At 40.7% G+C, this 27,115-nt stretch overlaps 1 protein-coding gene across 9 annotated transcripts in view; it reads right to left on the bottom strand.

Moving 5' to 3' along the window:
* NEK10 (NIMA related kinase 10) overlaps positions 1-27,115 on the bottom strand; it is a 156,763-nt gene that overhangs the window by 78,493 nt on the left and 51,155 nt on the right. For all 9 annotated transcript variants that reach the window (XM_069958651.1, XM_069958655.1, XM_069958654.1 and 6 more), the window contains exons 9-21: positions 25,374-25,441; positions 21,765-21,844; positions 21,439-21,525; positions 19,635-19,859; positions 16,609-16,748; positions 15,051-15,112; positions 13,814-13,897; positions 11,123-11,187; positions 6,731-6,833; positions 6,508-6,636; positions 4,948-5,085; positions 3,462-3,507; positions 40-161 (exon numbers count right to left, since the gene is read on the bottom strand). In XM_069958651.1, coding sequence (XP_069814752.1) covers positions 40-161; positions 3,462-3,507; positions 4,948-5,085; positions 6,508-6,636; positions 6,731-6,833; positions 11,123-11,187; positions 13,814-13,897; positions 15,051-15,112; positions 16,609-16,748; positions 19,635-19,859; positions 21,439-21,525; positions 21,765-21,844; positions 25,374-25,441 — 1,349 coding nt within the window. The remainder of the gene's footprint in view (positions 1-39; positions 162-3,461; positions 3,508-4,947; positions 5,086-6,507; positions 6,637-6,730; positions 6,834-11,122; positions 11,188-13,813; positions 13,898-15,050; positions 15,113-16,608; positions 16,749-19,634; positions 19,860-21,438; positions 21,526-21,764; positions 21,845-25,373; positions 25,442-27,115) is intronic.

The following is a 27,115-nucleotide window of genomic DNA, read 5'->3' as shown; positions in this document are numbered from 1 at the left end:
AGATGACTGCCCCATTAGCCGTTAGTATTACATGTTTACCTGTATAAAAATGTGCCAAAGCCGTTCCTCTGTAAACTGCTGCTTTTTCTCCTTAAGAGACTTTAAATGTTCACCCAGAGGTGCGCCTTCAATGAGCTCCATAACAATGTACAGTCTGTCATCTGAAACATACGTGGGGAAATATATAACTGATTTCCCAGAATCACGTATAAAATCTAACTTTTATTAGATATGAATTAAAAGTAAAAAATGTATTAAAACAAGTGTTCTACACATATGAAATAGGCACTTCACAACAGATCTAGGGTGTTGACCCTCTGATAGACTGGTATACTTAGGGATAGATTAGCACAGATGTATAAAGATGAAACCAGACTTCAGAAAAAAAATTGCGATAAACAAGTATCTCTGTCTCAATCCAAGTCTCTACGCGTTTCACCCAGATATATCCCTGGGATCATCAGACCTTCACAAAACACAGTGGTTACTGTTTAGAGATTATATAGAATTGTTGTGTTTAAATAAATAGAAAAATCAGATAAATATAGAAAAGGGTAGGAGTGGGGATATATATAGTGTGTATACTCTGTGTGTGCGTCGGGTGTTCACCCTGACCAGGCCTCCGATAAGCACTTGGAGCAACAGGTCAGGATAACCCCAAGACACAGACAAACCACACACAATCAGGAGTACACTTTTATGGCTGCAGTCTTACATGTCAGAAACTGTATGTATGACAAATAGGAATAGCAATGACCCTCAGAGACAGTCCTTTAGGGTTCAGGTTAGATACCAGTCTCCTATGATGTCACAAGCCACATGCAAATATGATAACATACATAACCTCTATGATAATCTATGGCAACCATGCATATACTAGCTATGTCTGCCAAGTACTAGAGGAACATCCAATCCTGGAAGATGAAAAAGGTCTCATACAGCAGGTACAATCACAGAAACTGGCAAGTGCATGAATCATATATACTGACAGTGTTTGCCAAGACAGCCATCATGATAGAAAGTCACAGTGCAGATATGGTGCACTCATCCCCACAGGGATTACTCACTACCTCCAGCGTGCCCAGGATGATGGTGATTCTGGCGCCAGAATCGCCATCTTGGGCACGCTGGGGGTAGTGAGTAATCCCTGTGGGGATGAGTGCACCATATCTCCTGATGATCCCAGGGATATATCTGGGTGAAACGCGTAGAGACTTGGATTGAGACAGAGATACTTGTTTATCGCAATTTTTTTCTAAAGTCTGGTTTCATCTTTATACATCTGGGTTAATCTATCCCTAAGTATACCAGTCTATCAGAGGGTCAACACCCTAGATCTGTTGTGAAGTGCCTATTTCATATGTGTCGAACACTTGTTTTAATAAATTTTTTACTTTTAATGCATATCTAATAAAAGTTAGATTTTATACGTGATTCTGGGAAATTAAATATAATTTACACATATTTTGACCGTGGTTATTGCACGCCCATACGAGGTGGTGCATCTGTGATTTCTAAATATATAACTGGTTCACCATTATACAATAACCATTCATAGTACAAGACTGCGATTACACTATTACCATTTCCAGTAAGTGCAGATCAGTTGACTGCATTGGTTTTATTATTTATATGGGCAATAATAGCACTGCCTTAACTGATACCCAGTTAATTTCTATGTCTGACATATATTTGATAAGTAATTTCCTCTCACTGATTAACAACCTATGTATTGATTTAATTCAGCTACAGCAAATGGAATTAGGCCCCAGTATTTATTAGAAGAGCAAAATGCAAGGGACATGACATACAACACAAAGATATCAACATGATTATAAAATGAGAAATACTTGAACTGACCAAGCAGAATGCTATAGGGCAATAATATTGTGTTAGTGAAACACTGCTGAAGACAGGCGCCAATGACATGGTTCTTGGTGTTAACTTCCAGAAATAGAGTACTAACCATGCAGTTTCAGAAAAATCTGGGTGAGCAATAACTTCTACAATTATGGGCACCTTCATGGGGAACTATTTTAACTGATGGAATGGATTGTAGTATGATTGTAACAACTGTAACTAGTAATGTCTGGATGGTTGGATTGGTGCACTATGTTAATCTTTTTCACTGACAATTACATAGACTAAGCCAAATGTCATACAATGGTACCTTGGTTTAAGAGTACCTTGGATTGAGAGTGTTTTGGTTTAAGAGCTCACAATTGTAACTTGGTTTAAGAGCATTGCTTTGGTTTAAAAGCTCCCTGTACTGAGTGGGAAGGGAGTGGGGAGGGGAGGAGCATGGCCTGCACAGTGGGGTCTACAGCTCTGTACTCTGAACCAGGAAGTCTTCCTCACCTTCCGAATCATAGCAAATCCACTTCAGGCTGGGGCTTGCATCAGGGGATGGGACTGTGGAGGTAATCTGTTCATAGCTGTAAGCCCTCTCTCCTCGGACAGAGAGTGCTGCTATACTGTGCCCACATCTGCCCTGCTCATTCCTTCATGCTTCCTGCAGTCTTTGTCTGTCTTTGTGTTTCCCATGCTCTCCGTTCCTGCTATAATGTGCCTGCACTCACACTCAGCTATACACACTGCTGTGTAAAAAAGTTTCTGTCACTGTCCTCCTGCACAGCTCTGTGATTCTCACTTCCCAATTGGCCCATGCTGAAAACACTCCCCCTCGTTCCATATTGCTGTCATGTGACCACACAGACCTCTGACAGCTGCTCTGGTTCTCTATTCTAGCCTGTTGTACTACGCTACTGCATTATGGGGATCTGCAGTTCCATCCTGTATCTACAAACTGCTGCTGTGTTATCAGGTTTATGCACTTACTATACATTATACTGCATATGCTGATTGTTAGGCTATGTTCACACAACGTATATTTGAGGCTGTATATTTGAGGCTGTATAGCAACCAAAACAAGGAGTGGATTGAAAACACAGAAAGGATCTGTTCACATAATGTTGTAATTGAGTGGATGGCCGTCATTTAATGGCAAATATGTGCTGTTATTTTAAAACAACGGCTGTTATATTGAAATAATGGAAGTCATTTACCGTTATATGGCGGCCATCCACTCAATTTCAACATTGTGTGGACAGAGCCTTTCTGTGTTTTCAATCCACTCCTGGTTTTGGTTGCTATGAAGACCTGACATGAGGACCAAATACTGCCTGAAATATACGTAGTGTGAACCCAACCTTCTACTGTACAGTAACTTATAATATCACATATTCATCTGTTTGTCATTGTTTGTTTCATCTGTTCTACTTGTTATTTGGAATAAAAAAACTATTATTTTTGGGATGCAGAACTAATTGTCGGCATTTCAGTGATTTCTTATGGGAAAATTTGCTTTAGTTCAAGAGTGGATTTGGATTACAGGCATGGTCCCGGAACAAATTATGCTCGTAATCCAAGACACCACTGTATATTTTACACGAATTACTTACTTTCTAAGAATGTCCTATAATAGCGCACAATGTTCGGATGGCAAAGCTGTAAGACAAAGCATGATGAATACAACCAATTGCTTGTTTAGTAGCTGTTACCATACTGTTTATTAGTCAAGAAAATATCCTCCAAGATGTAGTAAGTATAAATGACAAGCAAAGCAGGAGTAGAAATTACTTTTATGATGCCTGCAATATCGGGTGGCTTCTCCCAGTCTTGATTCAGACATATCTCCCTGTCTGGGTACAGGAAGAGATATATCAATCAAGGCCAGTGGGGTGGACAGAAGATACTGGGGACCACCCCGATAACACTGGGTGCAGGACTATCAACCTCAATGACCCGAGGGAGGTAATCCCACCCCAGTGCACCAAAGCTCCTCATTTATATATCTAATAAACGACAAAGTGGTTACATAAAATGGTCCTGAAAATCGTGCTGAGGATGATAGTAAGAACATTACCTTCATCCTGAACGCCCAGTGCACTATATGGACATATCAGCTGGTTATATACTTCTTATCTGCTGATAATTTCCCCATTAAGTAGAAAATTTAAAAAACATACACTATCAGGCAGTGCAAGCAAAACCTTATTACTGATCCAAGTAGAGCCTACTTACTGTATACTTACTTATTACATACACATACCATCACATATACTGTACACTCAAACTGAAAAGACCACAAATCTCAGCAAACCAGATACTTATATATATATGATCAGATTATAAGTGGATGGGGTGTGATGACATGTACAACTATTCTCTACCCTATAGTATAAAAGCCCCCCAGTAACGGTAAATCAGGGGGCACATAATTTATGTGAGAGGTATAAAGACGTAAAGAATCCCCCCCCTTTCACCAACTTAGAACACACTATAGGCTGTACTGTACAAGGTGATAGATGACAGTAACAGGCTGTAATTTTTCTTCTTGATGCAGCTTCCCTCTCTTTAATTCATTCATCATACACGTACAGAAATATTAAGTAAAACTTTTCATATCTCTCCCTAATCTTTTCAAAGTTAAGATCAAAGACCTAGACCTAATATTCCACCTGCAGTGTTTCAAGTCATGACTAATCTCACACGCATAGCCAATAAAAGGGTTAATTTGATCCTATTATTACGGAAGCATGTGTACTCATAGGACTCATTTCTGAATGTTTCTTTATGGAATATGTAAATGTCCTAGATATAAGCCACATCCTACAAAGTTATCTTTAACCAGTGTTCAAATATTAAACAATTTCCTATTCATTTTGGGAAAGGTCACAATTAAAATGCAATTAAAAGCAGAAACTGTTTTTCCGTGGTATTAGAAACACACAACATTATTCATTATACGAGCAATTTTCTCTATGTTATTTTTGTTCCAAATCTTCAAGTGAGAGATTGTGTTGCTATAATTGAACAATTACTCTCTGTATCGGCTCAGCAAGGACAATGATGAAAAGTGAATCATAGATCATAAACTTCTGTTACCTGCTCTCTGATTATTGTTAGTTCAGACACGATGTTCTCCGCGCTGCTATCCCGGTCCCTTTTGTCTTTGCCAAATGCTGGGTTGTGCAAATTAATTTCTTTCATTGCAAAGAGATTTTGTCCGCTACGTTTCTTGACCTACATAGAATATTATTATAAAAGATGAATGTATCAAACCTAGGAAGGCTAAATAATGGTGAGTGTACGTTCAACAATTAATTTTATTATCTTTCAGAAAGTACTGTAATTTACAGAAAATGTTATTCAAGCTTTAAAGGGGTATCCAGCCTACATAACACTTATCCCCCATCCACAGAATAGGGAATAGGGGGACTTTTACCCATATGAGCCCCTGGTGTACACCAAGGAAAAGGGGCAGATTCACCCCTTTTCTGCGGCATATGCCAGCCGTATCCCCCGCTCACCTGATGGGTGGACAGGGGGCGGGCTAGGCAGGGAACAGGTGTGGCCTCCTTCCGCACCAGATTTATCTTCATTTACCGCCGCACGCAGGCGTAAATCAAGATGCAAATCTACTCCTGCTCCCAAGCAGGTGTACATTTGTTTCGCAATGCCTGCACCAGGCACACAGTCGGCCAGCTTTAATAAGAGTAGATACAGCAGGGGAAAAGGGGGTGGGGCTTTATTTAAGACTAGCATCTCCTCCTTGCTGTTTGACTGTCCAACCCCTCTGAATGGGGTCCTGCCTCTCCCATTGAGATGTAGTAGAGGTCACATAAGTACATTGCAGTTCCATTCATGGTCAGTGGGATCTGCCGGAAGCAGCCAACAACAGTAGCTTTACAACCCCATTGCCGAGACTGCAGGGGTCCCAGGAGACAGACTCTGCCACAATCAGACACTTATGTCTTATCATGTGGGTATGTGACATACCTTTGATAGCGCTGTTTTCAGACTTTCAATGTGATATTGATGAATTCTTAGCTGACAGACAGCAAAGAAAGCGAAAGGAGCGATTATAGTATTACATAGCAGCTAATCAGATGAACAGCTGTCCATGTAAAACATTAAGGGCCTAAACACAAAGACTGCTTGTGCCACCATGTGTATAGATGTTGCAAAGGTAGTAGTAACATCTGGACCTAATGCACAAACTAGATAGAAGGTCATATTAGGGGGCATTCACAAGTTCTGTGAAGGTCCATAATTATGGACAATGTGCTATGGTATGGACTTCGGAGTTCCAGGCATCATCATTCATTATGATACCAGGAGCTCAGAAAGTGACACATGTCATTACAGTAGCGCTAAGATTTAAACAGTTTCAGAGCTTTCAGGATCATAATAAATGATGAGGCTGGGAACTCTGAAGTCCGTTCTGTAGCTTATTGTCAGTAATTAAAGACCATGCACAGAACATGTGAATGCCCTCTTACACATTTTATATCAGCATCTGGGTGCTACAGATCAGATCACAAAAAGCTATATACCTTCACACTCAGTATGCCGCTCTCATATAGGGTAGCCTGGGAGACCTGACTGATAACATAGTAACATTTTGCTTAAACTAGCAAATAAAAAAAACTCAATAATCATCACCTTATATACGCTCCCAAATGCTCCACTTCCAAGGTGGTCTAAAATTGCATAGTTTCCAATAAATTTAGTGGGTGTTTTATTTTGGTTGATGCCTTCAATACTATCGGCCACTTGCTTCAGCTCATCTTCCTGCAAAACCACGTAAAACACTGCTTAGATTTGTCCAGATGATAAACATACTAGATTTTTTTTTCATAAACAGGATTTTAAAGGAAGTACTTACTGGTAAAGAATTCAATTTAGACACAAGGTTTTCATAGGCACCGATCTTTCGAATATAATGTCCAATATCAATAAACATCTCAAACAAATCTGGAGGAAAAAATCTATAACAAATACAAAGGATATACAGTAAAAGCATCATGTTACTTTACTATCTGAAAAGAAGCAATCTATCCATGGCCATGTATTTTAAACTCTGAAGTTACAGCAGTATCCAAAGTTTAAGAATGTATTTTTGCACAGAGGTTTACCATTGTTATTGACAGCAGTATTTTTTTTTTTATTTTTTTTTTTACAAAAGTGACAACTGTGAGTTCAGTCATATTGGTTGTCACTTTTCAATTAGCTTCTCAGCTATGGATGATAAATCTTTGTAATTAACAATTAATCTTAGATTACCAGTCACAAAATAGATGATGCCGATTAAGATACAGTAAACTTCGGATTTTGAGTGGTTTGCGAGCATTTTGCGAGACAAGCAAACTTTTTTAAAAACTTGGTAATATGAGCAAAGTTTTGTAATAAGAGCTCCCCCTTGTGCCCCCATCAGGATACTGTAGGGACTATGCTAGATGAGGAGGCTTGGCAGAAATAAACCACCTCTAGGCTATTGTTGCCAATTGTCAACAATGGCTGTGATTACTACTGAACTTACATTGTGCTGCGGCTGAGGGGATCCCGGCCAGAGTGTATACACATAGGGGGAGATTTATCAAACATGGTGTAAAGTGAAACTGGCTCAGTTGCCCCTAGCAACCAATCAGATTACACATTTTATTCCTCATAGATTCTTTGGAAAATGAAAGGAGGAATCTGATTGGTTGCTAGAGGCAACTAAGCCATATTCACTTTACACCATGTTTGATAAATCTCCCCCATAGTATACACTCTGACCGGGATCGCTAGAGGCGCTACAAAAAACTGACGTCAGTTTTCTGTGGCTGCTATTCATTGAATAGCGGCCGAAGAGAACCTATCAGTTCACACAAGGGAGCGCGCACCTCCGGCCGCACACTCTATTGTGTGCAGTAGCGAATTTGGATGGAGGTGCACGTGGATGTGCCCACATCCCATTTCATCAGAAGTGAAGATAACCTGGCCAGTACTGCAGTACCAGCTGGGATGATCTTCTCTGACACCGGCCGTTCTGTGACCTGGCCGGGTCATAGAGCGGCAGGTGTCTTACGACATGTGAACATGGCCCTATACTGCAGGTCTTCTCACTTTCCGCTGTGTACCCACCCGTGCTTGGTTGCTTTGCAGGGGCACTTACATCTTGAGAGCACATGCTGTGAGGTCAGGGGTTGGGGACCCCTGTGGAAGTCTCAGATTGCATTTTAGCGATCCCTATTGCTCACTGTGTCAGAGGTGTGCAGTTTGGATTCATGTAGTGTGTTTTATGAAGCAGTCCAAGCAGTTCTGGGGAGCTGGTGCTTCAAGTGACTACTCAGGATCCAGTGGACCTTTAACCCTTAAATTGTCCATGGTGTCAGCTGTGTGGGACCTGCACGGCCGTTGCTTGCATCTGGGTCCTGGACTGTGCACAGAGGAGGTAACCATACAGTAGCTGTTACCCCCCTTCTCTGTCATTAGTATTATAATTATTTTTGGGTGGTGGAAAGAATCAATTAATCCGTATGGGAAAATTTTCTTTGCTATATGAGAAAATTGGATTACAAGCATGTTCCCAGAATGAATTATGCTAGTAATCTTCTGAGGTTCCACTGTATAGCTATACGCATAGACAATAGCTGCTGAAACATATTCTTATTTATTACAAAGAGAGTTAACCACTTGGGTCCGTTTAACCCTGTTATGACCAGACACAGGCAGAAAAAAATACTATTTGGGTGCGTTCACACCTACAGGATCTGCAGCTGATTTTCTGCAGCAGATTTCAGTTAAATAACTGAACACAGCATCAAATCTGATGCTGTGTTCAGTTATTTAACTGAAATCTGCTGCAGAAAATCAGCTGCAGATCCTGTAGGTGTGAACGCACCATTAAGAAATAGTTTAGGTTGCCCTAAATATGTACTGTTTCAAAGTTTCTTGGTATGTCCTTCCATTCCTGAGAAATGTTAGGTTATATAGTGCCTGATAATTCAGTAAATAGTCAGATGAGTGTGACCTTTAACAGACAGTCTCACCAATAAAAAACTTTTGAAAGAGACATATCAAAAGTTTTGATCAGTCAGGGTCTAAGTGTTCAGACTGCAATTGTTAGGGAGAACGAGCTGGGAGAAGTGGCAATTCCTCTCCCAGCTCTGTGTCATGTGAGGAGACGACGCATGATAAAAATCTATGGGGCACGTCTCTTCACAATGACACGCAGCGGGGAGAGGATCACACGCCAGCAGGGTCCTCTCCCTCCTCATTCAGGGTCAGGTGACATTTGGTGACAGGTACACTTTAATAATGTCCATGGATATCAGGTAATGGCCATGATTATACAATCAGGAGGTGTATGAGGAGTGATGATGCCCTGACTGTCGGGAAAATCACCGCTCTGCCCCTTTCATCTGTGGCTTAACCCTCCCCTCTTCATACAGAACACAGGAGTACTGAGCTGTGACGAATGTTCCTGTAAGATAACTGTCATCTGCGCCATCATTAGACCAGCAGGTATTAAAAGTGTATGGCCACCTTTGCCTGCCTGCCGATAATGTGATCAGCCATGCTGGATTTATTTGTCTTTGATTAGATAAAAAAAAAACTAGCCAATCATTTGCCCATAGGATTTTGGCCGATCAAAGTCCCATGTGTATGGGCAGCTTAACCAGCCAGAAGGGAAGGGTGGAGCAGAAAGCCCTCAGAAACATACACAACTCTCTTCATACACACAAACAATCTATAAAACACAACTGTATACATTTTTACTGAATCAAAAAAATTGCTTATTTGCATTCAGGAAACAAATGAACAATAAAAAAAATCTGTACAAGGGTGTTCTTAGCCATAGCCTTATCTAATGTAACAATTGTTTTCAATCCTCTTTAAGAAGCCAATGTGCCCATTATAGTTTCCTGCAGTGCTCCTGTTATAGAGCCAGCTAAAATACCCTAATTTTAAAACCAGCTTCAGTGCCATCATAACAGGGCCAACCAATGCCCCTGTAAAAGAAAGCCAATTACAGGGATTGCTAAAATAAAGGCAGTCTTCATGCAGAGCTCCATTATTGACACACTTTACATTGAAGGCTATGTTCACAGAACATTTTTCATTTTTAGTATTTTTGGACAGCTGTCATTTTGAAGCAAAAATACAGCCGTATTTTTATAATTACAGCCATAAGTAACAATGATGTTTCTTATTTACTGTCACAATTATTACAGCCATATTTTTGTCTAAAACAATGGCCTTCTAAAAATACGGTCAAAAAAAAATATTGCAAGCAACCAAAATAGAAAAAATGTAGGAGAGCAGACAAACAACATCAAGCTGACATATCTTTACGATAATAACATAGATTGAACTCACTTGTCGGAGGGGAGCATCGGATACACTTCCCCCAGCCCGGATAGCTTTAAGGATAGACTGCTCACAGCACCTTCTACCATGTGCACCGCTGCACTGCCGGCTTCTCTAACCTCAGCTTCACTTTCTTCCGCATCAACCAGGCACTTCGGAGGACTACAAGTATATTGGGCTCTCACTTCCTGAATGTCTTAGTTTTTCATGAAAGTGACACTGTCACCCCCTTTTTGCATGTTGACTGCTCTCCACAGGTGTAAAGGGTAAATTTTACAGCTTTTATTACTTATTTTATGTCACACGTCATGGTGCTTGTTCTGGTAAAAAGTGGTTTTTATTATCTGTGGATTGGGATATGTGGGCGGGGCTTCGCGGCCTAAGCACCACAGTGCCTGGTTGATGCGGACGAAAGCAAAGCAGAGATCCGAGCAGCCGACAGTGCAGCGGTGCGCATGCAAGAAGGTGCTATGAAGAGTCTATACTTAATGCTATCTGGGTTGGGGGGGAGTGTATCCAATGCTCCCCTCCGACAAGTGAGTTTAATCTATGTTACTATTGTACAGATACGTCAGCTTGATGTGGTTCAGACCTTCTGTCTGCTCTCCAATTTGTCTATTTTGGTTGCTTGCATATTCATACCAGAGCATTCATGTGCCAGTCCGGGAGAATTGTAGCGGAGGAAAAGATTTCCATTGTCTTTGGGTGTTGTTATTTAGGGAGTGGTGAAAATCTTCACCACTCGCCAACTGTAAGTGTGTCATACTGGTTGTCTGCTATTCACACATGTAGATCGGTTCCTCTACCGATTTGTGTGTTTTGTGTACTTTCAAAAAAAATATTGTGAACATAGCCTACTAGTGAGTTCCTCATTGTTATTACATTTCTTGTTGCAACTGTATTTAAAGTATGCATACTGTACCTTTTAAACAGATCTCGATTTCTTTCCATGCTAAAGAGAAATCTTAATGCTCTGAACGCATAACACTGTGGGACAAAAAAAAGGCAGAGAAGCTAAAATATTTATGCCTCAACAAGGAACAGTATCACCCAGCAGGATTCTGCATAATAATTCATTACTGCCAAGTATGGCTTTCATTTCCCATAGTCTATGATCTTAGGCCATCTGGCTGTACATCCTTATTGTAGAGATCTGCTTCCATCTGGAAGTTTGTACTACAACTATCATATTTAGCTAAATTAAATTACATGCTAAATATTGTGAAATGTCTGTGGCTATAATGAATATTATGTGAACAGCTTTTTCTTGCTTGTACTTATATATGACATACTGTATACATAAATATTGTCTAATGGAATAAAAATAGTATACACATTCAAATGGCTATGTGTCTTGAGAATAAACCCAAAATTGAGGCTCTTGGTTCTACAAAAAAAATCCACAAACAAGACAAAAACACAATAAAACATGAACTTTGTAAACACTCTGCATCACTTTATTAGTAGAAATGAGCAAGTAGTGAAATATACGACTTTCGAGAATTCGATTGGAATAGGCACCGATTCGACTATTAGAACGAATATTCGATCCCATTATAGTCTATGGGAAAAAAATTTAAGGCACTTGGAAATTCAAATTAGACCACCAAGTCCCCCATGAAACCTCCCTAAATGATGCCAACACCTCTCGAATGATACTGTGACATCAGAGGGAGCATGCCTGGGTGCACCCAACACCCCAAAATCGCAGTATAATGCCACTCTCCGCAGTTGCAAAGGAAAAATATTTGCGTCACAGCGTCACATTATTCGCGCGTATCACGCATTTTGCTGTACGAACGCTAGGCCGCAGCAGAGCAGGGATTAGGCAACTGCCACTATAGGCATCACGTGCCTTTTACTGGGCAACTGTCACAATAGGTATCACTTGTCTTTTACTGGGCAACTGGCACAATAAGTATCACTTGTCTTTTACTGGGCAACTGGCACAATAGGTATCACGTGCCTTTTACTGGGCAACTGGCAAAATATGTATAACGTTTACGTGCCTTTAGTGGGCTAAACCGGGGACACTATAAGTCACTTGTACACACAGGGTACTGGAATGAATACAGCTGCTGATGATGATGCTGATGCTGCTGTTATATCATCTATGTCTTAGCACTGAGAAGTGCTTTGGATTCAAAGATGACCTTTTTCACTGGATCTTAGCCCTGAAAAGGACTTTTGGGTTCAGTAGTAATCCTGCCTAACCAAATCACTACTAAAACCTCTTTCTCCGTGCTCGAAGATCTCTCCCTGGCTAGGTTGAAAGCGCATATGCGGTCTAGAGGCGGAAGTCAATTATTAAATATTCGAGGTCATGTTGTTCAGCCATCCAATGAGGGTAATGCGTGCGTACTCCCAGGGTCCCTCACGGCCTCCCTGCATGGTGAATAGATTAAAGAAAGCGCCAAGTGCGATGGGAGGGCTTTCAAATGTTTCCCGCATATTCGTCACACTACTCGAATTTGAATCTTTCGAATACCGCAATATTCGATCTAATACCATCATGATCGAATCGTATTCACTTATCTCTATTTATTAGTTTGTATTATGCTGCAGAGCTGTATTCACAGTTCTACCAATTGTTCCTAACAGAAAACAACCTTCCAGTTTAGCTGATTGGGGCAGTTAGTTTTTCTGGACTGACTATAGACTGGATTCTGAATTTCTATTTTGCCAACAGTTCTGGTTCATTTTAGTATATACATTTTAGGTGTATTGTGGGTTTATAAATAAATATAAATAAATATTTATATGTATATAGGCATTTCAGTAGTTGCTATAAATTAATTGTATTATAATATTTTTTAGCTGCTTAGTGTTAGTTTTCTTTAATTTCCTAGTCTCACTGTCCCTTAAAAAAAAAAACTTTTGACATGTCTCAGTCAGACCAGACCCCTATTGATTATTGGAAAGAGACAGAAGAGGCATTCTTCTCTCCCCATCAAGGTCATTGCTGCAGAAGATAACTTACTATGGAGCTCATCTTATGGAGGCCAGCACTTCTCCCGCCTTATTCTATCAATTGATGGAGGTCTGAACACCCAGTCCCTGAGTGATCTAAATGTCTGACTTGTCTTTTAGAGGTCAGCAGTTTTAGTAGTAACAGTGACACTTACTTGCCTTTTGGAGAGATTTTTGGCGCGGCATACATCCTCAGTTAATGTTCTAAGAATCCTAGATGGAGTGAAACACTGACTTGAAGGGACACTACATTACCTAAGTGGTATAAGAACCATTTTGCGAACCCCATTCTTCCCAGAATTCCCATCGAAGCAGGAATGCCATAAAAGACGTCTAGAACTAGTATTGCTTTGACCCACGGTGATACTTATAAATTTTAAACTACGAAATTTGCTAACATTGGGTAGGACACCTTTGAGCTTTATTTCTGCACAGAAGACAAAAAAACATCCTTCCACCTAGCCAAGTCTAGCTAGGAAGGGCAAAGCATGTCTTTAACAGGCTCATATTATAAGTGAATTATTTGAATATAAGTAATTTTTCTTTATAATTGTTTTTTTATTCTTTTATTGGAATACTACTGAAAATCTGCATATTGCCACCAAAATGTGTGCAAACAGTCAAAAAGAGTGTATAGTCTTACCTGTAACATAGTACCTTTGCTTTTAATACAGTCATGTTGTCTGCTTGGTAAAATCAGCATACCAATAATGTAAACACCATTCTCCTACAAAGATATCACAAGAATAAAGATCTGCTTTAGAAACAAACAGATTTGCAGATTTGCACCATTTTGCATTAATTAAAAATGAACACAATGTAAAATGAAAAAAAAAAGAGAATGTACAATCTTCAAATTAATTTTCTTTTTTCATTACCCTGTCAGCGCCAGTTTGAATTCACCAATGACGTGTGGCCATACTGTTTAAATAATGCTGTTAGTTTTGACAGTAGCATTGGAACAGTTAAAATTGGCAGCATTGGAGATAGTTCTCTGCTGGCTATTAGCTCCAGCCCTTAGCAGCTGGGTTCTCTATAAAGTGGTCTCGAGTCCCAAGCCCACTCCATACACAGGTGAGGTTCAGATGAGATTGCTTCACAGGTGAGATTGCTTCACAGAGTTGTTGGACTTATTGGAAAAGCATCCAACCCATTAATATGAAGGGCCATTTCTAAGACAGGGCCACCCGGGCGACCGCATGGGGCGCCAACAGTCAGGGGGCACTGGTAAAACCCAACCCCCACCCTCCCCCATGATTGATAGTATGATGGTTTGTTTTCTTTGTGTTGGGGCACAGCATGGCAGGAGGCAAATGCCCTGGACCGCACTCAGCAGTGATCGATAACCCTGCCCCCCCCCCTTAATACTAGTCAGTTCAGGGAGCGGGGGTCACCCTTTTATCAACAAACAAATCTGTTAAACAAGTCTAGAAAAAAATATCCACCAGCATCCTGTCTTCACCTACTAGAAAAGAGCCATTTGCAGTTGAAAAAAAGTGTTTTCATTAAAGATTGTGTTTGTAGATAGGACTAAAATGTATTAAAGGAGAGGTCCGTCAAATGTTTTTAATAAAGTATTGTATTGTCCCCTAAAAGTTATACAAAAAACACTTATTTAGGGAAATGCTTATAAAGTGCTTTTTTCCAGGTCGTGACATCACCATTTTATTCAGGAAGTGAAGCCTTGATGCAGTAGTAAGTGCAGGGAAAAAGCACTTTATAAGCATTTCCCATAATAAGTGTATATTGGTAATTTGTATAACTTTTTTTTTTGGGGGGGGGGGGGTCAATACAATACTTTAACCAAAAACTTTCGCTGGACTTCTCTTTTAATCTTAGGAATTTCCTTCCTGTAAATGTACAGAAAAATATGAATTTACCTGAACTACTTGATGAGCATTTGTATCATTGAGCACAAGTTCAGTAAGAGCTGCACAGCAAGCTAAAATGATAAAGAGATGGTCCAGATCATTTCATGAGCAATCAGATTAGGTAAAATATGGCTCAATACTTTGGTTGGGAGACAAAGACACAAACTACTTATGCAGAGAGAATATACTCAGGTCAATGTTAAATAATAATGCACAGCAGCTGCTCAGATATAACTAGAGATACTATTCTCTATATCTGACTGTAAAATACTTGTATTTATAAAATTGTACATACTATCAAAACAACAATTAACCTAAATTACTAAGTGTATCAATATACTTAAGGGGTGCAGAGTTGGAGGTTTCATGTTTTCCAGGAGGTCCGAAAAGGTCCCTCTGCCCTATATGAGGAAACTAGTTGAGGAACCCAGTTGGAGATTTTACATTGGGTACAAGAAGCTTTAGGTTACATCTTTGCAAAACAAAAGGGTTGCTTTTTCCATTGAGTGTCTCACTATTGACATGTCAGCCGAGAACCATGAGAAAACAAACACCCCCCAAACATTTCTAGAAGAACACAAGCTTGTTGTGGCTTCCTCTGAGACCACTAATCCATGTTGAAGGAACCTTCCACCAGTACGTATATGAATGCTTCCTTGAAGATCATGCCGATTGTCTTCCCTGTGGTGGATGGGATCTTCCAGCAAGGCAGGGCAAGATGTCAAAAAAACTAGAAATGTCTAACATTAATTGAAGCATGACCAAGTAATACCCTGGCTACCCTTGAGCATCTGTGGGGCCACCTTGATGGTCCTGTTTACTCTATGGTTCCTCTATCAGCTGTGTGATGCTTGGCAGTCAGCATGCCTCCAGATACCTGTCATAACCTGTCAAGACCTGTCAAGACCTTCTCAGCCGCTCTAACTGCTGATCATACTGCAAATGGCAGTTACTCTGGATATAAGCTGGTGGTCGAATGTGTACTTTGTATTTCAGAGCACTGTTCATTTGGGGGGAAAAATGAATTAACCCCTAGCTGCACCAGGATGTAACTAAACGTCCTGCTGCCACTAGGGGAGTTCAGAGGGGGGTCGCACGGTCACCCTGCTCTGAACTGCCGCGAAAATTACGTCTGCCATTGCAAAGTACAATTAGTGGTGCAAAAAATAAGGGCTCATCTGGGTCTCTAGGTCTCTATGCATGCGCTATAGCCTTAAATACACAAGGAGGAAAAAACGAAAGCGCAAAAATGAAAACTGGCTGTGTCCCTTAAGGGTTAATTATTTGGTTACCAAAATACTTTAGATTGTGTAATGAACAAAAGGAAAAGGATATTAATAAAAACTGTATTATATAAAAGCAAATGAAGCAATTTACCAATAAATGCTAGTTAAAACCCTTAGTTAATAAAAATTATGCCTTGAGAGCTGAGCTCTATCGACATCTGCTGGCTACTTTAAGCATAAATTATTTAACAAAGTGAAAGCAAAACTGTTTCCTTACTAATATTATTTAAATTATTCTTATTCTTACTTACTGCCAATTTAAAATAGATAAATGATGTTACCTGCTTGGAGTGAAAGGGTATTCTCTTGTATTTCTCTTGGACTCAAATCTTCAGATAAATAAAGATGTCGAATCCGGCCTGCAGCATTTGCACTTGACAAGCTCCCAATGGAGGAACGATCAGAAACTAGATACTGTTCCCTGGGAGAACGTAAAAGTGATATATTACATATGTGATGTTAAGCAAGAGCTTCCACTGGCACCCTTATGAATAACTGTCTGTGAGTAGAGGAGAAATGTTAGCGTTGCTTGTATTTTCCCATTTGCATACTCTATAGAGAACTTTGTGCCTTCGTTCCATATAACTGCTACAAGTTAACAAGTGCAAACAAGCTAGAAATTGTTTTCATCCTCCCTTAGCAGAAGGGAGGATGATTCTGAACTGGAATTCTTGAAACCTCAACATCTTGATATTTTGTTGTGGTTTTTTTTGTTTTTTTTTTATCTATTGAAAAGATATCACACAACTTTGTGGGTTGGCACATATTTTCATGTTACACATACATACATACATACATTAATCTATTCTATTCTAGCTTCATGAGGGTCATAAGAGGGTTTAAAGGATATTGGCTGCACCATTTTTATCACAGCATGGTAGCTATTGGGGTATAAAAACATTTTTCCAAAAGGTCTTTATTAAAAATGTTGTTCCATTCCACTACTGCTATCTGTATACTTGTGCAGTGCTGGTCACGTTGTGTAGTTTACAGTGAAAATCATCAGAACAGCTGCCTAAGGGCTCGGTCTACAGCTCTCTCCTTCTCTCCTCTTCTAAGCAGATTTATAACTGGCTAATGGCCAGGTTCACACACTGTAAAATAAAACAAAAAAGGGACATACAATAGGTATAAAAAGGGGCTTTTTTATTTTCCCTCAGTAGTGTATTCTATTAAAGTCAAAGAAGTGAACAGAATTACATTGGAATTACTGTAGTTTTTTTACACAATGAGCACACTGACAGATGTTTTGCATGGACATTAATAGTACAGATTATTAAATAAAAATAAAGAACCCCTTTTTATACCTATTTTACATCCATTTCTCTGTTTTTATTTTGCAAGTGTATAAATCTAGCCTAAAGGGCAACTATGATCTGATCATTCACTTATAAGTTCAGTCACTATATGTGAAAAACTGCAGCCTGCAGAAGAGAAACTGAAGTAGTAAGTGAAGTAGTATTGTAGTAGTACCATGCAATAATAAAATATGCATAAAAAAACTTTTTAGAGCCGTTAAATGGGCACTGTCATAGTGTTCAGACTCTCACCAATCACTAAAATTAACTGGTGACTCTATATGCCTGTTTAATCCAGCAAGGAGAGAGACGGGGTGAGAAGCGCTTCTTTATGCTCTTTTTAAGGATCGATGGGGGTCTAAGCATCCAAACCATAACCATTCAAAACCTTTAACATGTCAAAACATTTTTTTAAATGACAAGTACATTTTAGGGCTATGTTCCCACAGCGTCTTTATTATGTTAAAAACATCTGTAATTTGATTTAAAAAAAAGACTTCATAAATGATCATAATCAATAATAACATCCGTAATTTTCAAAAGGCGGACCATTTAAAAAAAAGATGTTGTGGGAACATAACCAAAGAAGCTATGTTCATTAAAAAAGAGAGAAAAGGTGACAGCTTTTTTTGGGAAAAAAAAAAAAAAAGGAATGCATTGAAGTCAATAAAATGACGGCATATTGTATTCAATAACGGGCATTGTTTCTGTAGACGTTAAATTCATGGTCATGCCAATTATTCACAGACACTGTTTTGCAAACAACGGACGTTATTTTTAGTTATTAACTTTTACTATTTAATTTAATGGACCTTCAAAAAAGAGCCACACCTAAAAGGGCCTGAACTAGAGTAACGTCTAAAGCTGCAGATTTGGGCTATTTTTCCACAGTCATACATGTGCTCATAAGGCCGGGTTTACATATGTCCGGCGGTGCGGCGGCGTTTCCCTCCGGCGCAGGAGAAAAGCGCCGGAGGGAAACGCATCTTTGAACTGATCCCATTGTTTTCAATGGGATCGTTCAAAATGTGCGGCGGTGAACTAGTGGCCGCCGCATCGCCGGACCGTCGGTGCGTTAGGTCGCATCTTGCAGCGTCCTGGCGGACCGCCGCTCCGGTGATGCAGCGCCACACCAATTCAATCGAATAGAGCGCCGGATGCCTCGCCGGGCAGGACGCATGTCGTTCGGCTCTGGCATCCGGCGTTCAGGCAAATAGTACACAAAATAAACATATATCTCCCCCTGTGTGCTCTCCCCTTCCCCTATAGTCTCCCCCTGGTCCCCCAGTAGTATATCAACCCCCCCTGTTTCTCCTCCAGTAGTATATAGCCCCCCTGTTGCCCCCCGAGTAATATTTAGCTTTCCTGTGTGCTCTCCCCAAATTAGTATACAGCATTGCTGTGCGCTCTCCCCCAATAGTATATAGCCCCCCATGTGCGCTCTCCCCCTCCCATATAGCCCCCCTGTGCGCTCTCCCCCTCCCATATAGCCCCCCTGTGCGCTCTCCCCTTGTAGTATATAGCCCCCCTGTGAGCTCCCCCAATTTAGTATATAGCCCCCCATGTGCGCTCTCCCCCTCCCATATAGCCCCCCTGTGCGCTCTCCCCCTCCCATATAGCCCCCCTGTGCGCTCTCCCCTTGTAGTATATAGCCCCCCTGTGAGCTCCCCCAATTTAGTATATAGCCCCCGTGCGCTCCCCCGCAAATCCCATTGAAAATGACAGGAAAACATACTGGGGAAAAAAATGTCAACTGATGAGCGCAACTTGTGACAACTGATGACAACTGATGGAAACTGATGGCAACTGATGGTTTTTAATGAAAAGACGGATAGAAAAACTGATCACAACTGATGCATTTTTGGCATCAGTTGTAACATTAGTTGTGGTCAGTTTTTAGGCAAAAAACGCAACTGATGCCAACTTATATATGTAAACCCAGCCTAAAAGAATCTTGACCATTTTCACCTTGCCGCACATTTCATGGACTCTGAAACCAAAGGACATACCCCTTCAAAATATGAAGCAGCTGTTTAATTCCTCCCCATATCCGAATTTCCACACTGATTTCTGGGTCTGCACAGATCTGAACCAATATCCAGACAACGCTCCAGAGCAGCTTTAGGTGGTCAGAGTGAAGCAAACTAAGCAAAGTGGGAACACCATCATAAATCTTCACTTGTTCCTTTACGTCAGCCTCTGAACAGAGAAGTCGTAGGAGCTCTGCTGAAAGCCTGCAGATTAAACAAACAGATTCATCATGCCACAATTGCAATTATTATTCCCATAGTCTCAGAAGTAAAAGCATTCTGTATTTCTTGACAAGTTTGGCTGCTAGTTCAAGAAAAATAAATGAGGACATAAAATGTAATACCATGATGTAGGGTGAAACACGGAGTGACACGGAGCTGGCATCTGCTGGCAAAACAGGCAAAGCTCCAAACTAGGGATGGTCCGAACCTGCCGAGGTTCGGGTTTGTACGAACCCGGACTCTCGGCAACGATTCCCGCTGTCTTAAACCTCCGTGCAGAGGGTGGATACAGCGGGAGGACCGCCTGGAAAACTGGGATACAGCCACAGCCATAGGCTGTATCCCAGTTTTCCAGGCGGTCTTCCCGCTTTATTCACCCTCTCCACAGAGGTTTAAGACAGCGGGAATCATTGCCGAGAGTCCGGGTTCGTACAAACCCGAACCTTGGCAGGTTTGGACCATCCCTACTCCAAACCACAAAAAGGGTCAAAGCTCAAAACCACAACTTCAAAAAGTATGGCATTCCAGATGTTCATATATAGTTAATATACAATGCTGTCATCTTTTCAATAGACTTTCTATTGACATCTAAAGGATTGGGTATATCAGATTTCACACAGATTACACCCCCCCCCCGTAAGATGGCTGACATGGAGGAGCATGTGACCATACCCCGCCCCCAGTGTCCACCACTGAGCCTGTATATGCCTATGATGGACACAGAAAGTGGTGCATGGTAACATGTTCCTCCATGTCGGCCATCTTATGAACAGAATCGCTACAGAGCAGGACAGCACAGTGTGGAGGAGTGGGGTCTGATTTTAGCTCTATGAGGTACACAGGGAGCAGCTGTCAGTATATACAGTGAGTACAGGTACTAATACTGTACACTGAGCCATTCTATTATAAAGTGGTCAACCCCATTAACATAAATTTTGATTTAAACAATAGTTCATTCTCTGATGACATATTCCCTTAAAGAAAGCTCATTACGATATTGATCATACAGCATAAGCCTAATATAATGAATACCGACAATCTATAGTACAGCTGGATAAATGTTCTGCAGAGCACCTACAGAGAGTTTAGCAGGCAGTCTTTACTTCAACATTTATCAGTGTTTTATTCTATCTGTCCTCTATCATTTAAATATCTTCTGGCTCAAGTGTGAGTTATGACAACTAAGGTCTGCTGAGGGTAGAAAGATTTAACAAATGGCATAAGATGAATCATGTCAAGTGTCTAAACTGGAAAACCCTTTTCGGGACTGGGTCATCAGCTGATCAGCTAAGTGTCATGAATCTGGCTTGTGAACCCTCAGCCTGTCAGTTGCTATTACTGGGTAAGTGAGTGGCCAAACATTTACAGGTAGAATTACACTGCACCAGTTAAATGAACTGGCAGCTGTGAGATACAGCACTATGCAGAGTCTTCTGCAGCAGGAACTACTCTTTCTAGCAGGTCTCCACTTTAGCCAACACACGGGGTTCTGAGCATCTGAATTTAGCTAAACAAAACTGTTGAGGTCTATGGGAGTAATTTTCCTGCTCAACAGGCTTACCTTTTGGAGAGCAGATCATATTCTTGTACAATCATCATCAGACTTTCCACAATGTTGAGTTTACTAATTGTAGTTCTGCATTCTGGGCTGAAAAAGTTAAAAAAGGTAAAATCCAAATTTTTTTTGTACTCAACAGTTTTTTCACAGTATGACAGATGCCATGCACATGTACTGTACATGTTTGCAACAACGTGAATGAGGTTATTTCTGCTGCATGGTTCCTGCATTCACATAAATAGGGCAGTTGCAAAAAAACTGATGATACTAAAAATAAGAATGTAAATATCATGTATTTGGGAGGACTCTCTAAGTGACCACTAACTCACCTTTCAGCCAAACTTGTAAGAGCAAGGAGAGCACCCAGTAACACGTTACTGTCTCTTGCAGCTAAGAGTTTCACTAGGGTCTGAAAGTACAAGAAAAACATGACTGTCCATGGAGGCTACAGGGTGAATGGCTGTTTTTTGTGGAACATGTTGTCCTGTCTACTTATAACATTTTGTACTTGAATACTTTTGCATTTTATTATTAGCAAGTACTAGCAAGAAAAAAAAAACAAATTCTCCAGTATGTACAGCATTTTATCAAATTTAAAATAATCTATTTTAGCTACAAAAAAAAAAAAAAAAAGTTTGGTGTTTTTTTAGTCATTAATACAAAACCTGACGTTTACTTTACTTTCAATATTTTTGGCCCATTTAGAGACTATATTTACAGACTATATTTACACTACCGTTCAAAAGTTTGGGGTCACATTGAAATGTCCTTATTTTTGAAGAAAAAGCACTGTACTTTTCAATGAAGATAACTTTAAACTAGTCCTAACTTTAAACAAATACACTCTATACATTGCTAATGTGGTAAATGACTATTCTAGCTGCAAATGTCTGGTTTTTGGTGCAATATCTACATAGGTGTATAGAGGCCCATTTCCAGCAACTATCACTCCAGTGTTCTAATGGTACAATGTGTTTGCTCATTGGCTCAGAAGGCTAATTGATGATTAGAAAACCCTTGTGCAATCATGTTCACACATCTGAAAACAGTCTAGCTCGTTACAGAAGCTACAAAACTGACCTTCTTTTGAGCAGATTGTGGGGTCAATTAAACGCTCAAAATGGCCAGAAAAAGGGAACTTTCATCTGAAACTCGACAGTCTATTCTTGTTCTTAGAAATGAAGGCTATTCCAAGCAAGAAATTGCTAAGAAATTGAAGATTTCCTTCAACGGTGTGTACTACTCCCTTCATAGGACAGCACAAACAGGCTCTAACCAGAGTAGAAAAAGAAGTGGGAGGCCGCGTTGCACAACTAAGCAAGAAGATAAGCACATTAGAGTCTCTAGTTTGAGAAACAGACGCCTCACAGGTCCCCAACTGGCATCTTCATTAAATAGTACCCGCAAAACACCAGTGTCAACATCTACAGTGAAGAGGCGGCTGCGGGATTTTGTGCTTCAGGGCAGAGTGGCAAAGAAAAAGCCATATCTGACACTGGCCAACAAAAGAAAAAGATTAAGATGGGCAAAAGAACACAGACATTAGACAGAGGAAGACTGGAAAAAAGTGTTGTGGATGGATGAATCCAAGTTTGAGGTGTTTGGATCACAAGGAAGAACGTTTGTGAGACGCAGAACAAATGAAAAGAAGCTGGAAGAATGTCTGACGCCATCTGTTAAGCATGGTGAGGTAATATGATGGTCTGGGGTTGCTTTGGTGCTGGTAGGGTGGGAGATTTGTACAGGGTAAAAGGGATTCTGAATAAGGAAGGCTATCACTCAATTTTGCAACGCCATGCCATACCCAGTGGACAGTGCTTGATTGGAGCCAATTTGATCCTACAACAGGACAATGACCCTAAACACACCTCCAAATTGTGCAAGAACTATTTACAGCAGAAGCAGGCAGCTGGTATTCTACGTGTAATGGAGTGGCAAGCGCAGTCACCAGATCTGAACCCCATTGAGCTGTTGTGGGAGCAGCTTGACCGTATGGTACGCCAAAAGTGCCCATCCAACCAATCCAACTTGTGGGAGCTGCTTCTAGAAGCGTGGGGTGCAATTTCTCCAGCTTACCTCAACAGATTAATAACTAGAATGCCAAAGGTGTGCAATGCTGTAATTGCTGCAAAAGGTGGATTCTTTGACGAAAGCAAAGTTTGATGTAAAAACAATGTTATTTCAAATACAAATCATTATTTCTAACCTTGTCAATGTCTTGACTCTATTTTCTATTCATTTCACAATGTATGATGGTGAAGAAGTGTGACTTTTCATGGAAAACACAAAATTGTTTGGGTGACCCCAAACTTTTGAACGGTAGTGTACATTTTAGTATTTATACTCACTGTAAGTTGCCATCCTTCCACATGCCAGCACATAGTACTTGTGCACAGTAGTATGCGCAGGCATATATTAGAATATAATACTAGCATGCACTCACGGCCATACACATGAGAAAGCCCTGGGGATTGGTTCAAAGTCAGACCCAAAGAATATGCCACAAGGCTGTTAATCACCAATATGAAGAGGCCCCCACCTATGTACAGTGCCATGATTGCAGCACTGAAGCGATCAGCCACTAGCATCTGAGTTTATTATGATCCTAGCCTTAACAGGAGGAACATGGCTTGGTACTGCAGCCTTGTTCCTGCTGCTTATGCTGTGGATAGCCGCCCTGACAGTAGCCTCAAAATTATCATGGCGAAACTGTGTTTACAGTTTTATCAAAAAGAGACACATCAGACATTTTTATCCCTAAAATGGACAGGCAGCAGTGCTCGAATTAACACTCTATCATTCATTTCTGATTGTCACCACTTGGTCTGCTTGGAGAGCAGTGTGAGCGCCGTGTGATTTCACAGCAAGACCAAAGTATCTTGACATGGCCCGCGATGAGTAGTGACATTTGGACCATACCAATCAAAATTTCTGACACACGTCACTATGACCTATCAGAGAGGCCATATGCTTTTCAATAACATTTCAAGATATACCCATTAAAACAGATACCATTATAGTCTATAGATGACATAGGTGGACGATTACTGCTCCGTGGAATAGAGACATCGATCAGCCAATGATCGTGTCATCGGCTAATGTTATATTTAGGTTCAAATCTAAAATCATCGGACACTGACCGCGCATCGCTGCATGTAATAGTGATGCGCGGTGGACGATGGAAGATCTTACAAGTACCATACATTACCTACACATTCTTCTTCTTTCTTCTGGTCCTGCGCGCAGCAGCAGCAGCTTCGGTGCGGCCTGTCTTAGCTGACAGACCGCTCAGCCAATCACTGGCCAGAACCGCAGCAGCCAGTGATTGGCTGAGCGGTCTGTCAGCTAAGACAGGCCGCACCGAAGCTGCTGCTGGGCGCGGGACCGGGAGTAAGAAGGAGCGCAGGAGAAGACCTGCAACATGTGTAGGTAAAGTATGGTGTTTAAACAAGGGCTGCAAGGACATCGGTAACGATGTCCCTGCAGCCCTCACTAAACAATTATCGGCCGTGGAATAGGTCCAGTAAACGAACGCTAATCTAGCAGATCGTTGCTCATTTACATTATTGATCGGGCCCCCATCGGCCCGTGGAATAGGACCCTCAGTCTTGGGACTGGCTTAGCTAGTAGACTGCTTCCTAATGTCAGCCCCTTCATACATGTCACTGACACAAAAAGCAGGGAGGCAGTGCTCTGCAGTGTTGTGACAAATGCAGAAGTAAGGGTTACAGACCCCAAAGTCCAGTGGTGACATTATGAGAATGCTGCAGCTTCTAAAATTACAATCAATTAGAATAAACTTTTAAAAACATGGTTAAAAAGCTAAGAAAATAACTTTTTTTTGTCCCAAGACAACCCCTTTAAGAGAACCACAGGCTTCTGATTTACATACTGATGTCTATCATCATTTCCACATTCACATAAAAATCATCTCTTACTTCATGTGCTCCACTTTGTATCACCCACTCTCTTTGATCTTTAGCAGCAGCAAGCTTTTGAAAGATATCTGAAAGATGAAAGTCTTTGATGAACAAGATTACAAAGCAAACCACTCTGATGGTTTTGTTCCCAAAATTGTAGACATTATGAATAAAAACCATCTCAGACAAAATGTGTCAATGTTGTTCTCAGCAGCCAATCAGATCACACTATCCAAACCTGCTCGGAAAACAAATGAGAGCCAATCGAGACATGTACCTACATAATACTTGAGGTTACCTGAGGTTTATTATACTGTGTCAACGATTCAGTTTCTATTACAGCTCATCTCTATGCCACTTTTGTTTTTCAGCTTCTCCTATTAGGCTAGAAATCTCTAGATCTCTGTGTTAACAGGCCATCCCTTTAATATCAATGTAAATGTAACATGCACGCACATTGTACTCAATAGTACTACCAGTCAGAAGAGATCATAATCCTCTGAGGCCTATAAATCAAAGAGAAGCCAAAGAAGCACCCTGCTTCCAAAACAAAGACCTCCTTTTTCTCAATATGGGTTGATCCAAGTTCATAGACCTCACTGATAATATCTTCTAAAACTAAACAGTTTCTGGTATCAAGATATGATATGATATGTAAAAGGAGCATTCTGTCAATCAGTCGCTATCAGCTATTCAGCATTGCCGGGGATGATCTAGTCAATACTGATTGGCTGAGAGTGTACAGTCTACATACCTTCAAACTGAGCATTGTAGGCAGTGGCGTAGCTACCATAAAGGCAGGGCAGGCAGCTACTATGGGGTTTGTGCAGCAAGGGGGCCTGGAGTAGAAGGTAAGAGCCGTCTGGTGTCCTTCTACTTAACCCCTTATGTACTGCAATGTGTAAGTGACCCAATGTTCACTTACATGCTGCAACACAAAGAAAGGGTTTAAAAGCAGAAGACAAGGAGATCTCTTCTTTACTGCACTGATAACCCCTGACCTCTGTTCTGCACTGCCGCAATCAAGTAGGAAAATGTGCGGAGCTCTGTGCAGAGGTCAGGGGTTATCAGTGCACAAGCAGTGAAGCAGAGATCACCTTGTCTTCAGCTTTTTAACCCTTTTTTGAGTTGCAACATGTAAGCGAACCTTGGGTCACTTACACACTGCAATATAAAAGGGGTTAAGCAGAAAATAGTCTTCTCCTGCACCAATGTATTTAACCATAAGGGCTCCGAATGGGCCCTTATAGTTAAATACAGTGGCTTCACAAAGCAAGCAGCCATTGGCTCTCTGCTCTGCCAGTCACTCTTGTAGCTGAAGGCAGGATATATATATATATATATATATATATATATATATATATATATATATATATGCACAGTGTTTTCTGTTGTCCGTAGGGGAGGGGGGCCCATACAATTTTTTGTTAAGGGGCCCCAGGAATCCTAGCTATACCCCTGATTGTAAGGGTTCTTATCAGTTAAAACCACACAACCAGGGCTGCTCTGTAAGCTACAAAGGAACACATCTACTGCAACCATGACCATAAAATCACATTTTCTTGTTTGCAATTCTTTTTTTGCCATGATAAACAACTGTAGACATACAAATATTGCAATTCTACTGACACTTGCACAAGTCACCTATTATGTAATCCCAGATATTTCTTCTTAGGAGAATAAGGCTGAAACCAATCAGTGAGCTTTCTCTCATTCAGACAATAGTAAGTGTGAAGTGTGTCAACACTTGCATCTATACA

This window comes from Dendropsophus ebraccatus, chromosome 2 (genome assembly GCF_027789765.1).
Source record: "Dendropsophus ebraccatus isolate aDenEbr1 chromosome 2, aDenEbr1.pat, whole genome shotgun sequence".
In the NCBI taxonomy this organism is placed as follows: Eukaryota; Metazoa; Chordata; class Amphibia; order Anura; family Hylidae; genus Dendropsophus; species Dendropsophus ebraccatus.
The sequence above is the reverse complement of the archived record's forward strand: the minus strand, read 5'-3'. Positions and strand labels throughout refer to the sequence as shown.